This window comes from Chelonoidis abingdonii, chromosome 15 (genome assembly GCF_003597395.2).
Source record: "Chelonoidis abingdonii isolate Lonesome George chromosome 15, CheloAbing_2.0, whole genome shotgun sequence".
Taxonomy (NCBI): domain Eukaryota; kingdom Metazoa; phylum Chordata; order Testudines; family Testudinidae; genus Chelonoidis; species Chelonoidis abingdonii.
Genome location: NC_133783.1, coordinates 18,710,778 through 18,737,160, shown reverse-complemented (window position 1 = coordinate 18,737,160; position 26,383 = coordinate 18,710,778). Strand labels below are relative to the sequence as shown.

Below are 26,383 nucleotides of genomic sequence, written 5' to 3'. Positions count from 1 at the left end.
GTAGAGAAGAGAGAACAAAGTAAAGGAGGCCATATGCTCTCACTGGCCAAGTTCAGTTCACATTGCAAATAGGTCCCCTCTCGTTGTATATAGACATTTTGGAATGGAGTCCTCTCTAGCTATCACTAGGAGCAGGGCCTAATTTCCAACTTTCTTTTCCTATTCCTCTAGGAGTGGGCCCCCACCTGCTCATTCTAGAAACTACAGTATAGATGTAATCAAGTTTTTGAACTGTCTCTTCCAAACTTTAAGAGTGAGAAGAGAGAGAGAGATGAAGGGAACACAAAGCATGCTCCCCATCATAGACTGGAAATAAAGACGCGCTGGCTACTGAATACCACTTAGAGAATATCAGCCCAGCCAGACACTCACCAGCAGGGGCGGCTCCAGGCCCCAGCACACCAAGCGCGTGCTTGGGGCGGCAAGCTGCAGGGGGCACTCCGCCGGTGCTGCGAGGGCGGCAGGCAGGCTGCCTTCGGCAGTTTGCCTGCGGAGGGTCAGCTGGTCCCGCAGCTTCGGTGGCACGCCTGCGGGAGGTCTGCGGAAGCCGTGGGACCAGCGGACCCTCCACAGGCAAACTGCCGAAGGCAGCCTGCCTGCCGTGCTTGGGGCGGCAAAATGCCTAGAACCGTCCCTGCTCACCAGTACGTGATGCCCTACCCAAGGAGGCTGACTATCAGTGGAGTAATAGAGATGAGTAGGAGGGAACAGCAGGTGAGTTTGAAAAAAATGAGGCTGTAAAGGACAAGATCATTCTGGACCTCCTGATCTAAAGAGAAGGCCAACTCTGCATATTTAAGGAGGAGGATTCACCAGTGCTCTTAATAAAAATACCACGTACTCTGGAGCTGCAGTAATTTGCCAGGAAACTTATATATGCTCGTATAGAGCCCTGCAGGTGCTGCCCATCCTGCTCATATCAAAGAAAAGATCAGCAGTAAGCGGTGCATCCTGCACAGGAAACTGTCCTCTGTTCTGGCATTAAAGGTGCTTTAGCCTCTCAGAGCATCAGATATAGAGCTGCCCATTCAGAGCCTGAGGGGTGGATGTTTCCATCTCTGGGTTGGCAAAAAGGATAATGATTTCTGTAGAAAGAGGATCCTGTTCCTTGGAAAAAATGAGGCATTCCCGAACAGATGTTTTGAAGTTGCCTATATATTACAGGAAGCTTCATTATAAATAGTGTATGCCTGTCAGGCGGTAGATAGGGAGCTACAGAAACTTAGCAGAGGTCTCCAGAGGCCAAAGATGAGGATTTAGAATTTGCCAAGATGCTTCTATTGCTGGGCTCAATTCTCTCATTCATATGAAAAACTACATACAACATAATCCAGTCGATTTGTGATGCCATGGCCACTTTAGTGGCAGGCAAGAGTGCATTGTGGCTAAAACAATAGCCATTTTTCCCCTCCAAAATCAAACTAGAGGCCCTGCCATTCAGAGAGAGGGTTTTTTCAGGGATGAGTTGGAGAAGATCCAGCATTCCTTAGCTGCTTTAGAGATCCAGGTTCTGACCCACGAGAGGCCCAGATATGGGCATCAGGATCACAGTCCAAAAGGGGCAGATCCAGGGAACTAGAACTACCATCCGGAAGAAAGGGCATGATGCCACTTCAAAATGAAGGCAAGCTTCAGATGGGCTAGCTGCTTTCATTATCAAAGAGATGATAGGCACCAGGGAGTCCCTTCAAATTTTAAACAGACAGCTTTAAAGTACAATGGTCCAAGTGCAGTCTTAGCATCAGGGTAAGGTGGATGAGTTTCTTCCCCATTTGTACCCAAATGGCATCCAATCAATGGATGCTGGACATGTTAACTTATGGAGATGTGATTGAGTTTGATGCGAGATCCTCTCACAACTTATTTCTCTTTCCCTGACTGATCAACCAACAAAGTACTTCAGGCCTTCTATTTTCTACATAAGACACAGGTCATGTCTCTTGTCCTGAAAGATCAGAAGGACACAGGGATCTGATCCATCTGTTTCACTGTTCCTAAAAAAAATAGGGAGTCTGTGTCTAGTTTTGGGCTTACAAAAGACCAGTTCTTTCTTGAGAATCTTGACTAAAGTCATTTATTGAAGAAACGAACTCTGGTGTACTCTTATTCTCTATGGGTTTCCAGGATTCATACCTGCATTCATCAGTGTTGTAGTTTCAACAGATGGAGTATCTGTGATTTGTTGGCATAGACCAGCAGTTATAGTACCAAGCTCTCCCTATCATGTGGCTGGGATGTGGATGGTCATGCCTAGTGGTTAGAACAGGAATCAGGCCGAATGGTCAGAGCAGGAGTCCTAGCAAGTGGTTAGAGCAGAAATTGGTAGCCAGGAATCGGAGCCCAAGGTCAGAACTGGAGTCCAAGGCCAGATCACAAAGCCAGGGTTCAGAGCTGAAGTAAGAGATCAGGAATTGGAGCCGAGGGCCAGAACTGGGTTACCTGGCGGGAGGCAAGGCAGGAGCAGGGCAGGGAACAAGCAGGTGAAGGAGCTATCACAGCTGTATGTGAATGCTGCTGCTGCTGGGTTTAAGAGCTGGTCTGCTGACTCTTCCAACAATTCAGGCAGTGTAGCTAATCAGGCAGCCTACTATGGGCCAGCTGTGCTCATTAGATTGCCCAGAGACTGGGTCTGCTGTAAGTCCTGCTTCTAGACTGGCTGTGCTGCAGGCCGTGATTCCCGACATTCCCCCATGGGTCTAATAAGAGACTTCACATACACCCTCCCAAACCTGAATGACTGGCTGAGTTGGAAGCTTCAGCCAAGATATGAGGAGAGAGAGGCTGTATTTACCTGAAGAGTCATGAGTTAAAAATAAATATGAAAATATTCCTCTGTCCCACACAGAGTGCATCTTCAGTAGGTAAAAAGGTGTGTTCTCACCTTGAATTAGCTAACTCAAGTTCACTAGGATTTTACTTTGTCTTGCTTAAGACAAGGCAGTTTGTAGTTAGAAACCTAGGGGGAGCCTAAATTTTACCTTGACCTGCTATCTAGTGAAACCTACAAGTTACTTTGTCTTCACTCAAGTTATCTTTTACGTCAAGTTATCTTCTTCAAGTTAAAAACAAACCTTTAAGGCTTCAAGAGCTAATGTATCTGGGAGCAAGATTCAACACCAATTTAGATACAGTGGGCCTTTCTCATGCAGGACATGATGAACAAATTTGCAGAACCAAGTCTGAGCCTCAGTTCAGCAACCAAGTAGCATAGTGTCTCTCTGCTACCGGGTTCTGTGGCCAATGGCAGTGAATCTAGGAACCACACTTTCTCATGGACTGTCTTCAGTGCATTTTTCTGTTGCAATAGAAAGCAGAGTTGAGAAATTATCTTGAAATGTCTAGATTACACTAGGGCAGTGGTGCCCAAACTTTTTACTTCATACCCCACCCTCCCCTCCCCTTACTCTGTCTGCGCCCTGTCTGGGGGTAGGGGCAAGGCCAAGAGCAGAACCAAGCCTGTGGGCTGTGGCCCAGGTGCGGGGGCCGGGGTCAGGAGCGGAGCTGATTGTGTTCCCTCCCCATCCCCCATGGAGGCTGGCCCAAGCCATAGCCACACAGCAGGGCACGCCCCACAGTTGAGAGACCTCTGTACTAGAGTGATGACTAGCTGAGGAAAACTTCAACAAAGGATGTCTTCTGCATTCTCTAGTGTGGGACATTCAAACCACAGATGCCATCATGCCTGGCTGGACCACCCACCTAGAATAGACACTGATCCAGAGTAAATGATCTCTGATTGAAAAGTAGTAGTATAGTAACAAGCTAGAGACCAAGGTAATGAAGTTAGCTTTTGCTTACATGTAGGGAAAGCAAGCAACTTAGCAGTAAGAATTCATGGTATACCTCATTCACCAGGGAGGCACAAGAAGGTCTGACTTGATTACTTGAATACAAAAGAACATTTTTTTTTTCAGCAGTCAGGACTACAAGAAAGATGAACACAGCTGATGAAATGAGCAGAGTGCCGCTGAATCAAGGAGATGGGGAGTTAAATCCCCAGGTCTTTGCAAAAGGTGGAGCAGGCCTGAGATGAGATCTCATGGCATTTAGAGGAAGTAGAAGAGAACCAAAATATTTCAGCACATTCAAGGCAGCAGGGGCACATGAAATGAATACTATAGAGATTCCCTGAATCTTCATGCTGGTATACATTCTTCACCTGTATATGCTGGCAGTGTCCCACAGAAGACTGCCGGATCTAGAGAAGTTTTCACAATGATCATTCCAATCTAGCTGAAAAGGCCACGTTACCCAAAAACTAGTGAACATGTCCACATCCCCCACCACCACCACCCTTAGCCTCCAGTTGAATCCAGCACGTTTCATGGACTATCTTACTGTTAAGTGCACCAGTCCAAAGAGAGAGGGCTTTATCAGATAAAATCTCTCTGATACAGCCAAGGAAGCCATCAACTTTAAAAATGAACTCTAGACATTGGAGAATCTTAGTGAGGTGGTGTGACAAAATGTGGATAGAGCTGATTGAGGCCCCAGTGCTAACCTTCCTGTTTCCTGTATATTGGTCTAATTTTGGATTTGAGTGTCAGTTCCATTAGAGTACAAGCAACAATAATACTGGCAATCTAAGGTTTGGTGGATGTGGTGTTAGTTGGATGAACCTGTCACCCTTCTGCTGTAAGCAATAGGTGGTGATCCCATCTGTATTACAATGATTAACTGTCTTGAGAGGTGAGAGGTCCAAGTTGTCTGGAGTAGCATAAAAGATTGAAGAGAGAATGGAAAACTTTCTTTACCTGTTCATTTCCTTTCTTTGAGATCTTCTATGCCAGTCCAGCCTTCTTGCCCTGTATGACTGGGATGCCTGTTTCCTTTACTCGGTTTCAGTGCCAAATTGCTGATATGTTCAGATTCCTGCTATTCTTCAGTGACATTTAACAAACAATTTTAGTTACAGCATCATTTAATTTTTTGGTTTGATACTGCTTTCAGGGAACTCAGCTGAAGACTCATAGATGGCTAGACCCTTAATGTGTAAGGGTGTAAAGTCAAAAATCTTAGTATTCTGCTGGTTGAGAGAAACTATAATCCAAGCTCCTGCACTGGCTCAAAAGATCTTGCAGAAAGAAAATTAACAGATAAGGAAATTTTTCCCTTTTACATAAAGTAGTAATAACTAACCCAAAGTATATTTACATCTGATATAAAATGTTAATAAATGAATTCGTATATTTATTTTAAAAAAAGAACTGTTTCCTGAGACATGGACAACAGACATAGGGTTTTTTTTTCTCATCTCTCACTATTATTCAGTAATTCGTGGCTAGTCAAGACAAATGTTTGTTCTTTGTGCATAGCACACCGAGGAACTGTTTGTTGAGGTGGTGGGGGTGGTTGCATTTAAAAATCCACTCATGTCTCATTGGAAATATTTTTAAACCATTCTGCTTTTGTCATATTTTCTTAATTCCTTCCCAGTTTATTTGGGGGGGGAGAAAACTCTTTATGTGAATCTATGTTCTGCTTTTTCTTGATTTGAGGTTATAATTTTGTTGTGTTATGATCAGATCCTGTGGAAATTTTGTCAAACCAGATTATCTCTTAAAAGTTTGAAATATGGAGGAGATGAGCTGTTATAAAATAAAGATACTATTTTCTTGCAACTGAGTGTATTTCTAACAAACAATGGAAGAGAAACCTGTAGGCAAAAATGTTTATACTTGGTTTGTTTTTTCTAATTTTACTAAACTCATCAGAAGGCATCTACTGCTCTTCTGGAGTGGAATTTCTTGAGAACCCTTTTACTTCAAAGGGATTTGGGTGCCTAATTCCCTTAAGCTCAAGTTTGTCCCTTCCGCCAACAGAAGTTGGTTCAATAAGAAGATATTACCTCATCTATCTTATATTTATTAATTCCCTTAAGATCCTTTTAAAATACTAGCCAAAATTCCCATCTGGGTATTGGAAACAAATTCCTGTTGCTTTTTAGGTAGGTAAATGTTGGACCTACCGACATAGTTTTCCTTTTTTTAAAAAAAGTGATCTAGTGTCTCACCTGTATTACAGATTGCGAAAGAACAGGGTCTAGAAGTTTTACCAGAGCATGATCCAATACGTGACCAGAGTTGGTATGTGAACAAAAAACTTCGCCAAAGACTTCTTGAAGAATATGGAGTGAAAACCTGCACTATTATTCAGTTCCTTGGTGATGCTGTTATTTTACCAGCAGGAGCCCTTCATCAGGTAAAATACTTCTGTTCAAAGATAGATATATATATATAAGGTCATGCTTAAATTAGATTTAATTTCATTATCAGTGACCATTATAATGTACAGAAATAAATAATACAAACTGATAGATAGTAATCTTGGATAGCAATTTCTATGCAAGAACTCAGAAATATTCAGAATAACTTGGTTATTTCTCAAAATGTCAAATAATGGTCAAAACACTATTAACTGTTCTACAACTCTTTCAATCCAGTTAACTTCCTTTTACTAGCATATGATGGAAGCATGGCAGTAATTATAAATTTCAATATAAACCTAATGCTGATACACATTTCTAATTTCCGCAGGAAAAGAAGAGTTCACACTTGAAATTTTGTTTGTTTGGCCTACATCTGTGGGAGAACTTTTGGGAAAGTTTCAGGTTAATCGATACGACATTTCTGAGATTTTTGAAAAGTACTTCTTCAGTCTGAAACATATGGACTATTCAGACTTCCTTTTTACATAGCAGGAATATCAGCCAGTCTACAAAGCAGAAACTAGCATTAAATTTCCCTTTCAGCAGCCTCCCTTCATGTGACGCACTGTTCTGTCTGTGCTGCAAATAGATTTTATTTTCATTTCTGCAAGGAAAAATATGGTAATTAACTCCAGAGAGAGAAATTATGGGGAATCAGTGTATTAATTGTGAAGCAGAATTGTCCCCATCCTAGCATAACCATTTTTTCTCTTAAGCCACCAGTAGCCCCTGTGCTACAGAGGATGGGAGTCTCACAAAGAAAACTTTCCCTGGCTAAAGATCAGACAAGAATTGTAGCCAGTAGTGGACCCATGCTGAGTCTGAGCATGATGACACGGGGAAGGCAACCTGTGCTGTGTCTCAAGAATGACATTTCAAATTGATTTGCAGGCATGGGTCAAAGAGCCATGACTACTTGGTTGATGGTCTCCCATGTGTATCCCACTCTGAGTACTCTGTGCACCTGAGACTGGAGGATTCTTGTTGTCAGTATTCGTTGGGCTGTGCCTCCTTGTGCTTCAAACCAGGGACATTCCTGCTAAAAAATTTAGCTTTGTTTTGTGTAAATATTTTTTTTTTTTTTTAGATAATGTTTTGGTATCTGTGGGTAGGGTTCCCTCCATCCCCGTTGCCCCAACATCTGGGGTTCTTAGCATGCCTAAAATCCCAGATTTCATGTTCTGTATGACCTGCCCCCAGATTTTCTCAGAGGGTGGTCTGCACAATTTCTGTTTGTATTGCCTTGGAGAATCCCACATCCCCTCCAAGTACAATGTTTACAATTTGTTTTTCCCTTTAATTTGGCAGTCTCATGAGTTTCAGCTTTGAAGACACCTAATGGAGCAGTTGATGAGGCCCAGTCTGATACTCAGTTTCCAGACCCCCCCTGTACACTGGCGGGAGCTGCCTACCAGTGGCCCTTCTGGTCCAAGGCTCTCCAGCTCTGAACCATTGGATATCAAGCCTAGGAACTCTAGCAAGAGATGGGAGGAGAGTATGATCAGACAGGCCACACTGGAAATGGGATAAATCCCCTCCTAAAGCCACTAATAAAAGACACATCTCCCCTACCTTGTCCAAATTGGGTGAGACCTTGTGCCCTGGTAAGGGTGTCAAACTGAATTCACCAACAAACTTCCACAGGAACTCAGGCCACAATTTCAGGCCCTCATTGAGGAGGGTAAACTAGTAAGCAGACTGTTTCTCCAGGCTTGGCTATATGCTGCAGACGCTGCTTCCCATTCCATGGCAACTTTGGTTGTCATGAGGTAGACCTTATGGCTACAGTCCTCTGGGGTCCCCAAGGAGGTACAAGCTACTGCGGAGGACCTTCCATTCAGGGGCAGCCATTCGTTTAGTGAGAAAACAGATGAGGCACTGGATACCTTCAGAATCCCAGGCTGCCCTCTGCTCCTTATGTATTTATGCCCGAGTTCCTCGGAGGAAGTACTCTAGACCACCGACATACAAACAGCATCTCACTTCACAACTTTTCTACTATCAGAGAGCATATGAACCTCCCAGGAAGTGTCAGAGACTGTAGCGTAGAAGACATCATGCCCTGCTGTTGTTGATCTCTTAGGCTCAGGAGACCATTTTGACAGGACCAATGAGAGCAGCCATCCAGCCTCCACTCTGACTGACACCCCCTTTGGTAGCTTCCTGACCTGTTTCTTCCAGTATGGCATTATGTCACCTCACATGGATGGGTCATAGAGATCATCTCCACTGGCTACTCAACAGTTTCTTTCCCCTTCCTGTTCCTCCTCAGGACCCCTCTTAGGAGAGGATCTTCAGACAGGAAGTGGACTCCCCTTTACAGCTAAGAGCCTATAGAACCCATACCCTCTCAGCATAAGGGGAAGGGGTTTTATTCCGAGTATGTCCTCATCACCAAAAATAAAGGGGTCTGGAGGCCCATGAAGCTGAATGTCTTCCTATGCCTTTCAAAATTCAGGATGACCATCCTGGCCACTATAATTCCCTCCCTAAACAAAGATGACTGGGTTTTCAGCTCTGTTTGAATGACACTTATTTCCATGTAGACATTCATCCTGTGCACAGGAGACCCAGATGATTATTGGTACAATCCTTCCCTTTAGCCTCTTGACAGCTCTAGAGTTTTTAATGAGGTGCTGTCAATAATAGTGATATACCTGTGCTGCTAAGGCAGCCCAGTTCTTCATTATCTTGATGACTGACTGCTCATGGGCTTGTCAGATCAGGAAGTACAACTGTCAATCCTTTGCCTACCCATCTTCTTTTGAACCTTTGAACTTTAGTAAACCTAGAAAAGTCCAGTGTAGTTCCAATGCAAGTTATAAAATTTATCAGAGCATCTCTGAATTCAGTTTCAGCCAGAGCTTATCTACCAGAAGACAAACATTATTGCTCAGCATGGGATGTGTCCTCCCATGACAGTCGGAGCTTGCCTGATCCTGATAGGCGACATGGCCTTCTGCCCCAATGTTATGCCATTTGCAGGGTTCCCTCTCTGATGCCCCAGGCACGGTTGAGGACAGTCTACTCTCTGAGCAGAGACAATCTGGACAAACGAGTCTCAATTTCACAAGGTATTCATTCCCCTTCCACCCACGAAGAAGCTGATTATGGATGCCTCCCTAATGAGTTAGGGAATGCATCTGAATGATCACATGGCTCAAGGCTCTGGTCCCAACAAGAATCCACACTTTACATCAACCTCCTCAAACTGGGGGATCTTCACTGGGTTTGCAGAAAGTTGCTGTCCCTTGTCCATGCCCATCACATTCAGATAATGTAGGAAACATGACCACAGTCTAATACATAAGCAGAAGAGAGAGGTCTCTGGCCCTTTAGGTAGAAGTAGTCACACTGGTTCCAGAGTTTATCTGTCATCAAATTACCCACTCGGTGGTACACTTCCCAGAAGTAATGAATACCTTGGCAGACAGCCTCAGCAGGCACTTCCATAAGGATCACAAGTAGGAAATGCAAGGCTCAGTAGTACAAAACGTATTCTGACAGTGATGTTTCCCATCATGGTAGCTTTGTGTCCCAGAACAACGAGAAATACCCACCTTACTGTTCACAAGCAGCTTGGTGACAGTGTTACAGAGGGGTCAGTTTCCTAGTTCAGTGGTGAACTGCTGATGTATACCTTCCCACCAAATAACCCCTTTGACCTGAGTCTTGAAGAAAATCAAGTAGGACAGAATGCTGGTGATTTTTGTGACATCCTGCTGGCTGAAGCGGTTCTGATTCACTAGCATCCTCCAGATGTAACCGTTCCCATGTATACAGATTCAGCTATTTCTGAAGCTGCTAACACAGAACAGAGGCAGGATTGACCACGCCAACCCACCATCTTTCTCCACCTGACAGCCTGAAATTTGGATGGATGCCGAGCTTTGAGAAATCATGTTCCAAGGAAATACAATCCATCCTCAATAATATCAGGAAATGCTCTCTGAGAAAATGCTTTGTGGTTTAATGGAAGAGATTTTTTCTTTCTGATGCCAGTTTTGTTGCAAGCCCCCAGAGAATCTGGACACCTCTATCATCTTAGACCACTTTCTTTCCTGGAAGAAGTTGAGCATATCTCTGTTACCTGCATGTGCATTTGGCAGCAATTAATGCCCTCTATCCCCCGGTAGACAGCTACTTTGTCTTCACCCATCCTATTGACCCTATGGCTACTGAAAGCCCTTACTAGAACCTACCCCCAGTAGTGCAACAAATGCCAAGGTGGGATCTCAACCTGGGTTTGTCAGCGCTTTTGAATCCTCCATTTGAACTGTTTTCAGCCTTCTCCCTTCTTCACCTCTCTATTAAAGTAGTTTTCCTGACTGCAATACTTCTTCCAAAAGACTGGGTGAGCTAGGGTCCTCCTTTATGGTGGACACTCCCTATACAGTGTTCCATCAGGATGCTGTCTCTCTGAGGTTATACCCCAAGCTGATTACAAAGTTTCCCTCTGAATTCCACCTGTTTTCTACTTGAATCCTTGAGCCACCAGGGAAAACAGAAAGCTTCATTCTCTGGATGTCCATTGAGCCTCAGCTTTCTATCTACAAAGGACACAACCCTTCAGGAAGTCTCCCAAGACACTTCATTTCCATTCATTGAGCAGATGAAGGGGGAAGCGGTCTCCTCCCAGAGGCTTTCCAGATAAATTGCTGGTTGCATCTGCCTTTGCTATGATCTTGCAGGGGCTCCTCTTCATCAGAATGTGAGGGCTTACTCGACCAGAGCCTAGGCTGCTTCCATGATTATTGTTCAGGATGTTCTTCTCCTGGAGATCTGTAGAGCAGCAATATGGAGCTTTGGGTATACCTTCACGGGACACTACTATGCCCTGGTGCAGACCTCTTCTGTGACTGCGTCCTTCAGTTCACCAGTCATTCAGTCAGTGGTGTAGCATTGTTTCTTGGACCCTCATCCTCGATGAATATTGCATGCTGGTTACCCACAGTTGCATATACACTGGGACCATCACTCAAAGAAGAAGGAATGGTTCTTACCTTACAGTAATTGGAGTTCTTCTATCCACCATCCTTCCCCTCTGCTCTGAATCCTTTCTTAACAGAGATTCCTAGTAGAGAAGGAACTGGGGATGCGGTTGGTCTGTGCCTCCCCATATGCCCTCGGTTCAGACCATAAAGAGGTGCAGGTAAGGACCAACAGACACTTATAGGAAGAATCTTCTAGTCTCAAGCATATGGAGTGCATGTGTACCCACAGTGGAAACACACGTCTTGAAGAATTCCTGTTACTGTAAGGTAAGTAACCTTTCTTTCACACTGGTTAATAGGGATTGCAGGCCTCAGGCCTTTGAATCTTCTCATGCAACTTCTTCCTAGGCGTTCACTCCACCTATTCTAAGATGCTGGACCTTTCAGATCAAAGGTGTACGAATAACTACCAAACATCTTTTCCCAGAGAGAGAGCAGAAAGATGTTTACCAATGTACAGTGACCTGAAGGACTTGTATTAAAGAGTAATCTGATATCAAACTTACCTGAATGTATTTGCTAGCTGTTTCATTTCTTCAAAGAATGATCAAAGGCATTGAATGCAATACTCAAGGTGAACTTGGCTGTCATTCTAGTGATTTAAAAAGGGGAAAAAAATCTGTTCTACTAGATTGGATGGTAGCCCAGGAGAATCTGTGAGACTGCAGACTTGAATGTATTTCTAAAGGGAACTATGAATTGCTTGTCAAGTGCACCTCTATATGGTCATACATGACTATACTTTACTAAAAGCTTTTAAGATCTAGAGTGATTGGCCTCAGAGCTGCTTCCCAAGCGATTCTGAAAGATGGACATCTCTTGTATGTATTTGATGTTTCCTTGGATCGGTTGTCCTTACAGGCAAAATAGAGGGCAAGAATGTGTTTGGATTATGGCCAGAGAAAGCTAATTCTGAAGTCAAGTGAGGACTCAGTCTGCCAAAGTTGGAAGAAGAGAACTGGATTCTAGAAGAGCAGGGATGAGTATGCCGTGCTTTCAGGGATGTAATCTGTCACTTTTTGGTTAAATGAAAAATTGAATTACTGATTTGTTCTCTTAATAGTGATTAGTGGGTATCACTCAGAAATAAATTCTGTCCAAAAAGGCAATTTGTGACTTTCCCAATTGCATCAGACTTAAACAGAATAATTGTTTTTGGCTGGAAGACACGTGATAAACACATAAATTGCTAGACTGTCACAGAAAAAAAAAAATTCAAGACATCTGTTCTCTCCTCTTGGAGGGAAGCTTGTCAGGTTCTCTACCCCAAGGATCAAAAGTAAGGTTTGACACTTCCAAGATACTGTTATGAGCTAGGTGAAAACTTATGGATTGAGGTAAAGCTCCACTGACATTGATAGGTGTGAACTCGCCCTTCAATTAACAAGTGTAAGTATAAACTCCCACCTCGGCAAAAGGAGTGTGTGAACTCATCCAGGAGCTTTAGCTAGGCACTGTTTTGGGTAGGGATGCTTAGGAGTGGGGTATGGGAGGGGAGGCAGGAAAGCAAACAAAAAACACTACTTTAAAAGATGGAGACAGCCTGAAGGAGCAGCTGAAAGCACAGTGAGTGACCCTGGAAGAAAGCTCGAGGGATACCCTTTTTGGGTCAGTGCTGCAGCCTGAAAAGGATACTGTTGGTGCTATGAGCAAAAGAAGCTATTTCCTGCTATTTAAGTCCTTCTGCATTCAAAGATACAGGACTTAGTACATTCTTTGTAAAGAAACAAAACTGTGTCAAAGAAGTACCTGACTGTCACCTATTTCTCCTCAACTGGAACAACCTAGTAGACACCACATTTTATGCTATCCATTCAGGTCAAAATGGACAATATGTTGGTTTTGCCAAAGGACCTTGTAATCTGGGACTCATGGCCGCCCATGATTTCTAGAACCTTAACTCTGAATTTTTGATGTTCAAACTAGTATTGTGTTCTAACCCAGTTCTCTTTTTAAGATATAAATATTCCCAACGTTAACTTTGTTTGTTTTAATAAAGTTTTTGATTGTGAATTGTCATTTATAGCACTGAGTTTCTTAAAAATAAACACCAAAATAAAACTAACAGAAATACATCAAATAGTTACATCCAAATAATAAAATCACATGTAATACACTAACTGCAGCTGAAATGTAAATGAATAAAATAGGAAACCTCAAAAATCCATAGGTATTACCAGAAAAACTGTTTTATAAGGTATGAGGCATATAATTGATATCAAACTAAATGGAGTGCACCAGCACCACCACATTCAGCATGTGTATTTAAGAGCTAAAAATAAGCCTGGCCTACTGTTGTCACCTTTAACCCCTTCACATCAGTTCCAAACAGTTGATTTTGAGATGGAGATATTCCAACTCCTGGCACCTAGGAGTTAATAAGACAGTATTTATGATGGATAGATTCTGGGAACCTTTTTCTCCATAGTGACAAGTTCCTACGAAAGGGATGTGTGGGAGGAAATGGAAGAACTGTTCTTTGATACATGTGTTTAAAAAAAAAAATAAAATACTCTTTCTACATAGATATGTAAATATTGACCTGAAAGTACCATCACCTGTTTTCTATATAAAAAGCACATTTAAAAGAATAACCTGAGTCTTAACAAATATGAGTGCCATATTATGATCTGATAAGATTTCATTATTTTTGCATAGATATCATGATGTATCAATAATTAAAACTAAACTACAATTGTCAGAATATATTTGGTGATACATTATGCTTTTTATTTTTCACTTGCTAATTGACAGTGATTTGAAACTACTGCTGATAGCAGTAATGTAAATATTGTGGCTTGTAAGAGATATGAAAAATTGTGTTTAGAGGTTTTCTTCTATATGATATATTTCCTACACTTTACTTTTTTTATACTGAAGTATACATTAGAGAAGTCTCAATATAATAAAATTGTAATTGTTAACTAATATTAGCACAATGATAACTGTTTCTGTATCTGTTTCTGATTTTTAAAATGTATTGAAAGTTGTCATTAAAAGATAATGGTGATATACTTGACTCGGTGATTTAAGTATGTCCATTGAGATTAAATACATAATTTAAATTGCTTTTTTATAACAGGACAAGTAATTATATAATCTAACAAACTCCTAAAAATATGTTGACTTAAGATCATAATGGCATATTAGAATCACAGAAGTATTGGAGCATAAACTTTCGTGGGTAAATACCCACTTTGTCAGACGCATGCGAAAAGCTTATGCTCCAGTGCTCGAATACTTTTGATAGTCTGTAAGGTGCCACAGGAATTTTTGTCGCTTTTTACAGATCCAGACTAACACGGCTACCCCTCTGATATTAGAATCAGACACTCATAGGACTGTAAGGGACCTCAAGAGGTCATCTAGTCCAGTCCCCTGCACTCATGGCAGGACTGAGTATTATTAAGATCATTCCTGACAGATGTTTGTCTAACCTCTTAAAAACCTTCAATGATGGAGATTCCGTTGCCTCCCTGAGCAATTTATTCCAGTGCTTAACTACCCTGACAGGAAGTTTTTCCTATTGTCCAACCTAAGCCTCCCTTGCTCCAATTTAAGTCCATTGCTTATTGTCCTATCCAAAGAGGTTAAGGAGAACAATTTTTCTCCCTTTTTGTAGTAACAGCCTTTTATGTACTTGAAAACTGTTATCCTGTCCCAGCTGTCTTCTCTTCTCCAAACTAAACAAACCCAGTTCTTTCAGTCTTCCCTCATAGGTAATGTTTTCTAGACTTTTAATATTTTTGTTGTTGTTCTCTGGACTTGCTCCAGTTTGGCTACATCTTTCCTGAAATGTGGTGCCCAGAACTGTATACAATACTCCAGTTGAGGCCTAATCAGTGTGGAGTAGTGAAAGGAATTTTATTTTTTTTTTTGCTTTTTTTGTAACCGTGTTAAACTGTTGATTCATATTTAGCATATGATCCCCTATAGCCTCCAGATCTGTTTCTGCTGTATTCCTTCCTAGGCAGTCATTTCCCATTTTGTATGTAATGTAATATGCTTATAGAGACTGACGTCCCAGAGATGACTTGGTAAATACACATGAGAAAGGAATTGCTATACATGTATGGTCCCCTACAGCTATGAGCTAGAAGCTGTGTGTATGTCAACTGCGCAGGGGCTGATCTGTACAGGAGACTGCTTTCTCTCTAAAAACAGAGAAATAGACATCTATGGCCCGGAGTTGGGACGGGGAACTCCCTATTCTTTACACACAAACTCTCTATCTAGGATCTTAGGCTTTCTCCTTTTTCTCCCTGACTTTGGGGGTTGTGCTCCACTGGCTCAGCTTCACGATTATTGGAACTCTGGTAGAGTGTATTACCCTTCACCTCATGAATCTCAGGGGAAAATTGCCTGCCAAACTTACCTATTCATGATTACAGTCTGAGGCATCAGTAGCAGTAACAGCCCTTCTTCATCTCCCTGGCTCTTCTCTGTTTTAGATATAGAATCATAGAATATTAGGGTTGGAAGGGACCTCAGGAGGTCATCTAGTCCAACCCCCGCTCAGAGCAGGACCAATCCCCAGATTTTTATCCCAGTTCCCTAAATGGCCCCCTCAAGGATTGAACTCACAGTCCTGGGTTTAGCAGGCCAGTGCTCAAACCACTGAGCTATCCCTCTCTGCTAAAGAGAGGAACTTTCATCTGTTCAGCTTCTTTAAATATCTGGACCTAATGATTGCCAGATCAATTTGTTTGATTTTGCTAGATACTGTATTAAGATGTACAGGGCTTCCCATAAGCTTTCTTTCATAACTACCTGTCTGGGGATGGGAGGGGAAATAGTTGAAAGGTCATTGGGTTCAGAGACTATTGTAATAGGTAGAGGAGGTGAAGTTAAGAAGTTTGATGGGGTTGTGGAGACACTTGGCACTCAGGTATATAGGATTTTGGAACTTAGGAAAGGGCAGTTGTTCACTTGTCACTGGGAAGAGTGTGTGAATTGGGGACGGGTTTGGGAGCAAAGACAATCAAGGTCACAGCACAGGTTTTTGAGAAGAGAATTAGAAGATGGAGTCTAGAAGATGGATTGAATTAATGAGGAAGTGGCTGGCTGCATGCCAGAGAAAGGAAGAGAAGGGCTGGGCATGCACTCAGATTGTAGCTAGTGTCCTTCAATAACATTCCAGCTCAGGAGCATGAACCTGAACAATGTTAGGATTTTAGAAAAGTGTGTCTCATCATTGTGGAGTCTTTTGCTGCACACCTGACACATGACTTGTGACAACAGATTTCAAAATGTTCAGTAAATGTCAGTTTAATACACTTCATTACTGCTAACTTAAAAAGTAAAAAGATCCCCAGTCTGATAATTACGTGGTTTGAAAGATCTGGAGTCTATACTTTACTTTTTGTGAATTAAAAAAAATACAAATTTTGATTTTCTTTTTTTTATTTTTCTTTTGGACAGGTGCAAAATTTTCACAGCTGCATTCAAGTAACTGAAGACTTTGTGTCTCCAGAACATCTTGTACAGTCATTTCACTTAACACAGGAACTGAGGCTGTCAAAAGAAGAAATCAATTATGATGATAAAATGCAGGTAAGAAATGAATTCTCAACTAGAACTTGTTCTGAATGCACCACGTATTCTGATTCTGACTGAAATATGTAACCGTGTGTGTGGTCATTTTCTAGCTGTTCATACATAATAGCAACAATAATCAATGTGCTTTGGTCCCCATGAACCTGAGGGAGATGTGAATACAATGGTGTAAATGACTTTCAGCTGAATCACTGTTTTGGTATTTCACAGTATGTTTAAAATATCAAGGTGTTTCCTTTTGGACTAATATTTTTAACTTAATCTTTTTTTCATCCACTAAGCCTAGGACTCAGTCCTAAACCTAGTTACATACCATGCATTAAGTGTGACTTTTTTATCACTTGTATCTTACTGAAGAGTGTCTTATACTTCTGCAGGTTAAAAATATCTTGTATCATGCAGTTAAGGAAATGGTGAGAGCTCTGAAGATTAATGAAAATGAAATGGAAGACGTGGAAGAAAACTAAAGCGCTTGCTACTTTTTTATGTTAAAACATCAGATGGAGGTTATTTTTTCAATTACATGATGAACAGTATGCACACTAATTTAAGCTTCACAAACCATCAGGGCCAAGAAAACATTGTCATCATATTTACTTGTTACTGAGACTGCAACAGTATAGCTTCATAGATCACAGCTACTGTGATTAAATGTTACTTATTAAAAAAAATTAAGCAGCATTCTGCTGTCTTGTATTATAATGTATATGAAGTTTGTGAAATGTCAAAGATTTAAGATGTATTTATTTTTTGAAAAAAATCCACAAAATACTATGCTATATTGTTGATCAAATGTAAATGTGACTTGTACAGTTTGCTAAAATAACTCTGGTATTTTTCACTACATTGAGACAGTTACTGTGAGAGTAGGACACAAACACCAGCTATTGCCTGCATTTGGGACATTGCTGAATCCGCACAGCAGTCATGTCATTATCTGAAAATTACTGCCAAATAATTGTAAACTTTGTAAAATATAAAGTATATAAAGTAGATATTAAATACAGACACTTCAGTATTTTATTGAAGCTATTCAGTGTACAATTAAACATTTTCAAAAGGTGTAATTTATTTAAAAGAATGTCTCATTTTGGTAAAATTTATGTGAACTTTTAAAGCTAAATATTAAACTTAATATGCTGTGTAAATATATACATATATACATTCAATGATGTATTTTTTTAAAACATGGGCTTGCTTTAATTTGTTAAAAGTGCAGGTGTTACACACGCTTTGTACATTGAAGTTGAAAGGGGTTTTGCATTTTCCATTAAAATGACTTTATCAAATGTTGTCTCATGTTTGTTTTTCATGTTTGTGGCACATTTGTGACAGACACACTTGTCTGAGTCATTCACACCTTCACGGTGATTGCAGATGTCTCTGTTGTAAAGCTGCCTACTGTAAAAAATTGGAATGTTGTATGTTAATTAGTGTGCACCATTCACCCTCTGCCAGTTTTAATATGAAACTGCTAATGGACATGCTGGAGCACAGTTCAAGTGGCTGAGCCAAAGAAAGATATCTAAGAATAAAAATAATTTAAACATTCTTTATGTTGTGTCTTCAATAACAGAGATACTTTTGTTTTGAGGGGAAGGGAATTTCCGTAGAACAAAAAAAAAAGTTCTCTCTTGCTTTCAGTGATGGGGAACTTGTATACTCATTATAAAAAATAAAACTGTGTATAATGCTCTAAAACTGAAAAAAACACATTTGATATTTCTCTAGCTGGTGATATAGCCAAAATGTGATAGCAGTAGGTATGCCACTGCCAAATGAAAGAACATATGTAACAAAGTGCTAGTGTTTGAGGTGGGGAGAGGTAGTATTTAAATTGCATTAAAAAGTTGGATGATATACAAAACAATTTCAAGTTTTTTAGTGAAAAGAATTATTTTTTTAAAGGAACATGTTTTGAGTTTAACTGGTTAGAAAAATTGCAATTGATTTTGCAGTTACTCAGCAATATTCCTGGAATAAGTTGATATGCATTATCAGTTATGTCTTAAGTTTACCTTAAGTTATATATTGCTTCTCCCTGGGTTCTGTACATAGCACAGAGGGATGGTAGCATTTGATAGCTAAACTATTTGTTGAATATACAACAAGCTGTTGAGCTCTCTTAGCCAAGCCATAGGAATGGTTTCTTTTCAGGAACAGAATTTGAGTAGAAATCAATTTTAATAGTAGCTAATATTTACTTTAGGAGGTTAAACCTGGTGTAATTTGATCTTAACCCAAAAAATAACTCTTGTTGCACTGTTTCTTTGGCTGAAAAGATTTAACATTTTGGGAAGATTTTTGAGGCTTTGGGTTTGCAGTGTTGTTGCAGTTATTCTGGTCTTAAGTAAATAAGAAAAATAATTTTGTATGGAATACACCTGAACACCACACTACATGCATGCAGTTTTAGTGCAGAACATAGTCTTTTTATTAGAGTTGAAGTTACAGTACTCCTTGTGTAGCCTCCAATTTTGATAGTTTTATCACAAAAGGGAGGAGTGTCATTTCACATGCTGATATTCACAATACAAATATTTATGTGGATTATAATTGTTTATCTGTGTGCACTGACAGACTCTTGAACTTTTCTTTCTCCAGAGATGCAGGAAGGAAGCCAAGGCTGAGAGATGTGTGGTGAGACTTGCCTGATGTATGATAATGCAGAAACCTCAGGTCAGTAGCGATGGTGGTCACTGTGCATCAGTCTTTGTGCCTATACTTCTCTGGTTTGCCAACGGAAGTCCAAATTACAATAGAAACCTACCCACTGAAGGTCATAAAATACTTAGTACCAAGTCTTTGAACTCTAGGATTCTAGGACCACTTCGAGATAGTTTGGTCTTTATATAGTCTGCCAAGCAATGTACTTTGAGCTTCAGGTACCATGTCCAAGGTGTTTAAGATGTTCCAGCCAAAGACCTTCCCAGAATTAGACACTGTTAAAAGTTTCACACTGGTTTGTCCAAGATGTGCATATTATGTACAGTATGGATACATAGTCAGTTATCTCAAAGAATCACAATTTATGTGGTGCTTAAACATATCTTTTTAAAAACTTTGCAAATATACATTTTCTAATATTGCAAAGATGATTAGTCTGTTACTGAAAAGTATACATTTTATACAAGTTGCTCATTTCTTTTATAACTGTAGTGTTTAGAACAGCCCTAACTGTTTTGTAATGACACTTGTTCTGAGCTGATCTCACACACTGAAGATTTTTGATCTTGGTAATTATACTTTTCTATCAGTGTGCATAGTACACGGTTGAGAACTGCAGCATTTTTAATATTTTGTTTTTTCTTTGTATAGAATCATAAATACCATGTCTGGTTGCAAATGTAACAACAATTTATTTCTTATAAGTTCAAGGACTAAACAGTACCTATAGGCGTCATGGTACCATGTAGATTCAGGAATGACCTAAGGGCTCCCACAGCCTACGTCGGTGCAAGCAGGCATGCAACAGAACACTGAATTTCCTTTGTTGGTAATTTAGGTCTGGAGGTAATTGCTTCAGGATGAAGCCATCAAAGTTGATTTAAGAAATGTTCTATTTTACCTGTGACATTCAGAAAACTTTCTACTGCTTCTGCCCTCATCCATGTGTCTCCCCATATAAGTAATTAAAATTCCTGGATGAAATCTAATGATGATGCAAGTTGTTTGTGTTCGTTACTGTTTTTTGTACACCATGATTTCTGCATGGCAAGCTTCTAGAAACATTGCTGTGTAATCTGACAATAGTGAAATTAAACTACCGTAGAGGCTTTTTACACAAAGAGTAGCTCTGCTTGCTTAAGGAAAAGTTAGAACTGGATCCATATTACATCCAGAGTGGCAGTTAGGATGTCTGTGTCACCACCTCCAGAATCTAAGGCTTGTGTGCACAGGGAAAATAATCAGAATAGTGTCCTGAATAGCTCCCTATGCTGAAACCCTTAGTCCAGAATAACTCTGCCCACAAAGGGAAACGTTCAGGAATAGCTACTATGATTTAAATTCACACCATCACTTAATTCAAAATATTTTTCAAGTGTAGACAAGCCTTTGTTTTCTTGTTTAATGAGTAGGTTAGTTCAGGCTCTCTTTGATTTTTCCATAGGGGATTGATGTTAGCGACCCATGTAAACTTTTCATGATGAAAGAAGTTAAATTTTCTTTTTTTCTGCTGAATTTGAAGTGCTTCATACAAATGTTTACCCCTGTATTTACTTTCCTCATCCAGAACACAAGAGTCTGACAGTGAAGGTCAGTTTTATTAATGTTCACATCTCAATGTTCACAGCAATTTGTACCTTAAGAGAATGAATCCAGGAGGCCAGCCTATAGTAGGAGGAAGATTGACTGTGAGATGCATAAGATTCTTCAAAGGATGTCCCTATGGGTGCTTCACTTCAGGTGTTGGCACATTCTTGCACCTTTGATTGGAGAATTTCAGCAGCAGTGCCTGTCTGGGTCATGCATGCATGGTCCCTGTCTCGCAGCACCGTTGGTGCCTCATCTAGTGTGCACCAACCCGATGCCCTCAGTTCCTTCTCAACCATCCTTGGTCAGAGACAGAGCTCCCAGTAGTGTCAAGAAGTTAGCTTACTTAGTGTGAAAATAGTACTTAGCATAGTTTAGTCTAGCAGTACTGTTACTTTCCCCATTTTATTTCCTAGTTTAAAAAAAAAAAAAAAAAAACCTTTTCAGAGCCTAGTTAAGTTCACCTGTGAGGTGAACTATCATCTTTTCAGCTATGCCTTGTTCATCAGCACTGCTTCTCATGTTCAGATGCCATGCTGGTGTCGGACAGACACTCAATGTGTCTGCTGCTTGGCTGAGTTACACATCCCTCAGAAATGTGCTCACTGCAGCAGTCTAAAGCCTTGAGCACGGAGGAACAGGGATCTGTGCCTCAAGCTCATCTTAATGTAGAAGTCTATGCACCCGGCTTCAGACCTCGGCCAGCAGACACCCTCTGGACACAGATCTCCAGAGACCTCACGCTCTTCTCAGAGAGAGGCTCTTTCCTCAAAAAAAATCAATGAGGAAATGAGCAGTGACTTCTCCTGAGAGAGAACAGACCAAAAAGAAGTGCTCTCCATCTCAGTCTCTCTTGGTACCGACCCACCGCGGCTGAGTACCTAAAAGGCACCGGGATCTTCTGACACCACCCACACTGTGGCCTCTGCCAATCCCCAGTGCTCTGGTGTGGAGTTGAGAAGCAAAAGTAAGTCTCCTCCACTGTGGCACTGTCGACACCACTGAAGAAAACAGCACCAAGACCTCCAACAGCTTCATTGGTGCTGACAGCCACATTGACAATGATGCCATCTGCTTCAAAAACTCTATCACCAAGACCACCAGCACTGTCTACTGCAATACCAAAACCCTTGGCACTGGCCAGCACCATGCCACTTCCTTCATCAGAAGGACATATTAGTATCCTCGACACTGGACTCGCCACTTTTTGGCACAGATGGCTCCCTGGTGCACTTGGTACTGGAACACCCTGTCTCACTAATAACTCTTCCATTTTCCAGCAAGGAGGTAGAGGATGACCAGATCCAACAACCAGATCTCTACAATAGGTAAGACATCCAGCTGTGGTATGAGCACCCTTGCATGGTTCCACCCATGCCCTTCCTCACACAATGGGACTCCTGGGCCTCCTACAGAAATCACTACAATAGCCTCCCCCCCCCCCCCCAGCAAATCCTTGTAGGGAGGAGATCAGATTGCCTCCCACCATCCTGGGTGCCTGTAACAGAGCCCAGTGAGGAAGCCGCCAAGGAACAGGAGCATAGAGCAAGACACCATGCCAAATACTAAAAACTCCTTCTCTTCCCCAGACGAGGCCATAATCCAGACCCCAGCCACCATACCACCTACCTTCAAGAGGGATGACAAAAATACTCATGGGGGAATTTTGCACCACTCCACGTGTGCAAAATTCATGTCCCCCACAGATTTCTTTGCTTCCCTGCAGAAGAATGACTTTCTGAAGGGGAAGCAAAGGGAAGCCGCGAGAGCAGTCACTCAGCCTTCCCAAGCAACACGGGCGCATTGTTTTGGGCACCTGGAGCGGCTGACGGAGAGAGAAATCACTGCAGCGGGTGGGGGGGGAAGGCGTGGTTGGGGATGCGCCAGCCACTGGCTCTGTCAAGGTTCCTTCCCCACTCTGAACTTTAGAGTACAGATGTGGGGAACTGCATGGACACTTCTAAGCTTAATTATTAGCTTAGATCTGGTATCGCTGCCACCATCCAGAATTTTCAGTGTCTGGATCACTCCCTTTCCCCCCAAAACCTTCCCCTTCCTGGGTAGCCTTGAGAGACTCCTTCACCAATTCTCTGGTGAGTCCAGATCCAATCCCTTGGATCTAAAAACAAGGAGAAATTAACCATCGACCCTCCTTTCTCCCACCAATCCCTTGTGAGTCCAGATCCAATTCCCTTGGATCTAAAAACAAGGAAAAATCAATCAGGTATTAAGAAAAAGGCTTTTAATTAAAGAAAAGAAAGGTAAAAGAAAACCCTCTGGGAGAGATTAGCATACCAGCTACTCTCACAGACAACAGATTCAAAACACAGAGGATGTTCCCCTGGGCACAAATTAGGTACACAAAAAAACCCAATTTGATTCTACCTCTAATTGCATAAGACAGGTTACAAAGAAATAACATAAGCCTGTTATTCCTTTCTAAACTTACTACTCGATAAGAGGCTGGTTATGATCTTTTCACTCCGCTGAACGGAAACTCTGAAACAAAGGAAAAACTTCCTCTTCTTTTGAAACTTTTAGACCATTGTCCTCTGGTCAGTGTTGGCTAGCTGAGTGAAACTTTTTAACCTTTACAGGTAAAAGAGGCATAAACCCTTAACATCGTGTATGACTGTTACTCTGTCTGGCTCAGCTGCAGTCTCGGCGACTGGAGCGCGACGGACTTGCTCCCTGAAAGGAGCAGCTAAGGCCAGGTCAACCACCCCAGAAACCTCCCTGGCTGCAGGAAGCTCCAAACACACCGCCCCCATCCCGCCTCAGCACAGGGGTCGGGTCTATGTGGGAGTTGCTCTGCCATCTGCACAATTGCCGTGCTTTCGACCGCACACTACCAGAATCCCGCACACAGCCAGCCACACTTGAACCCCATCCACTGAGCTTCACCTTCTGGAATTGGATTCTGCCCACTGAATCTACTGGATGACTGTTTACTAAAAGGTCCCATCCGGGAGAAGCCGTTGACATTGACTCACAGGACATTTGTCCTCCAGAGTCTAGGGTACAGATAAATAAACATAAAATCAACTTCATTCAAAATCATTGATAGATGGACTTCATCAGGGCCACCTCGACTCCTGGAAGCCAGAGTGTCATTACCAAAACAGGTTATTACGATGACTGCCTCATCTCTTCAGTAATGAACAGTCCACATTCAGCTTTGCATCGCCTTCAACTCGTTAGCCACATGCTGCAACATATTCATGTACATACATCCGTTTCCACATGACGCCCTCGAGGGCTGGCTCATCTAGATCGACACAACACAGCTAAACTATAAATCCAACAAAAATAAAAAGGAGCATATAAAATGAGAACTAGGTCAATTACAAAGGATGAATATAGACAATAAACAGGAATGCAGGGGCAAGATTAGAAAGGCAAAGGTACAAAATGAGCCATAACTAGCTATGGGAATAAAGGGAAACAAGAAACTTTATCAGTACATAGAAAGCAGAGAGAAACCAAGACAGGGTAGGCCATGCTCGGAGGGAGGAGAAACAGTAACTGGGAAACTTGGAAATGGAGATGATGCTAATGACTACTTGTTTCAGTCTTCACTGAGAAGTCTGAAGGAATGTCTAAACATAGTGAAGCTTATGGGAAGGGGGTAGGTTTAGAGATAAAAATAAAAGGAGCAAGTTAAAAATCATAGAAAAGTTAGATGCTGCAATCACCAGGGCATGATGAAAGCATCCTAGACTACTCAAGGAGTTAAGAGGAGAATCTGAGCACTAGCTATTATCTTGGAAAGTCATGAGACAGGTAGAGATTCAGAAGACTGGGAAAAGGGCAAATATAGTGCCATCTATAAAAGGGAAATAAAAACAACCAGGAAACTACAGACCAGTTAGTTAACTTCGGCAGGGAAGATAATGGAGCAAGTAATTAAAGAAATCAATGCGAAACACTTGGAAGTGGTAAGTGAGAGGAATAGCCACATGGATTGTAAAGAAACAATTGTCAACCAATCGATCGTCTTGATAGGATAAAGAGTCCTTGTGATAGGGAGAGAGCGGTGATGTGTATACTAGACTTGAGTAAGGCATTTGATACGGGTCTGATGATATCTATGGATAAACTAGGCAAATACAATATAGATGGGCTACTAATAGGTGGTGCATAACTGGCTGATAACCATACTCAGAGAGTAGTTATATGGCTCCGATCCTGCTGGAAAGGTATAACAAGTGGGTCGCAGGGGTCTGTTTTGGGACGCTCTGTTCAATATCTCAATTGATTAGATGCTGGCATAGAAAGATACGCTTATTAAGTTGGCGATGATACCAAACTGGGAGGGATGCAATGGCTTGGAACAGGGTCAAAATTCAAAATGATACTAGACAAATGGAGAAATGGTCTGAGGTAAGATAAGTCAATAAGACAATGCAAAGTGCTTACTTAGAAGAACAATCAGTTGCACACAACAGACTGGAGAGAGACTGTCTAGAAGAGAGATGGCAGAAAGGATCTAGGGGCAAGTGGACCAAAAGCTAAAATTAGTCAACGAGTGATACAGTTGCAAAAAAAGCAAACGTGAGTCTGGATCATTAACAGGTTGTTGTAAAAGACACAGAAAGATTCTACTCGCTCTACTCTGCGCTGTAGCTCAACTGAGTATGTGTCCAGTTCTGGCACCGAGCATTCAAGAAAGATGTGGGAAAATTGGAGAGGTCAGAGAAGAGCAAAAAGAAGAGTAAAGTTCGAAACATGACCTACCGAAGGAAGGCCTGAAAGAACTGGTGTATTAGTTTGGAAAAGAGAAGACTGAGAGGGGACATGTAAAGTTTTCAGGTATCTAAAAGTGTCATCAGGAGGAGAGAAAACTTTCACCTAGCCTCTAATGATAGAACAAAAGCAATGGACTTAAACTGCAGCAAGGGAGACTTAGTTGGACATTAGGAAAAGTCTAACTGTAAGGGTAGTTAAACACTGGAATAAATGCCTAGGGAGTTGTGGAACCTCGATCTTGGAGATATTTAAGAGTAGGTTTAGATAAATGTCTATCAGGGATGGTCTAGACAGTATTTGGTCCTGCCATGAGGGCAGGGGACTGGACTCGATGACCTCTCGAGGTCCCTTCCAGTCCTAGAGTCTATGAATCTATGAACCAATATCAAAGATTCTTGACACTGGTGGATACAGCCCAGCAAGGTGGGCACAGAGGTTCCTTTCACTCAGAATCCACTCTCTTGACACTTACAACTGATGCTTCTTGATAGGCCGGGAGCCCATCTGCAACACCATAAAATCCAGGGCAGGTGGTCTCCCTCCAAAACACAGCTATACATAAATCTATTAGATCTCCATGCAGTTCACAACACGTGCCTCCACGTCTTGCCATTGATAAGGA

The 26,383-nt window shown here is 41.6% G+C and overlaps 1 protein-coding gene across 14 annotated transcripts in view; it reads left to right on the top strand.

The window, feature by feature from the left end:
- The window catches only part of JMJD1C (jumonji domain containing 1C), a 325,097-nt gene that overhangs the window by 290,702 nt on the left and 8,012 nt on the right, over positions 1-26,383 (top strand). For 8 of the 14 annotated variants that reach the window (XM_032776330.2, XM_075072588.1, XM_075072586.1 and 5 more), the window contains 3 exons: positions 6,025-6,201; positions 16,624-16,755; positions 17,136-18,047. In XM_032776330.2, the coding sequence (XP_032632221.1) occupies positions 6,025-6,201; positions 16,624-16,755; positions 17,136-17,225 (399 nt within the window). In that variant the 3' untranslated portion in view covers positions 17,226-18,047. Of the gene's footprint in view, positions 1-6,024; positions 6,202-6,536; positions 6,611-11,550; positions 13,713-16,623; positions 16,756-17,135; positions 18,048-19,362; positions 19,438-26,383 lie in introns of those variants that run through there. The other 6 variants (XR_012657050.1, XM_075072587.1, XR_004373154.2 and 3 more) reach the window with 5 other exon arrangements.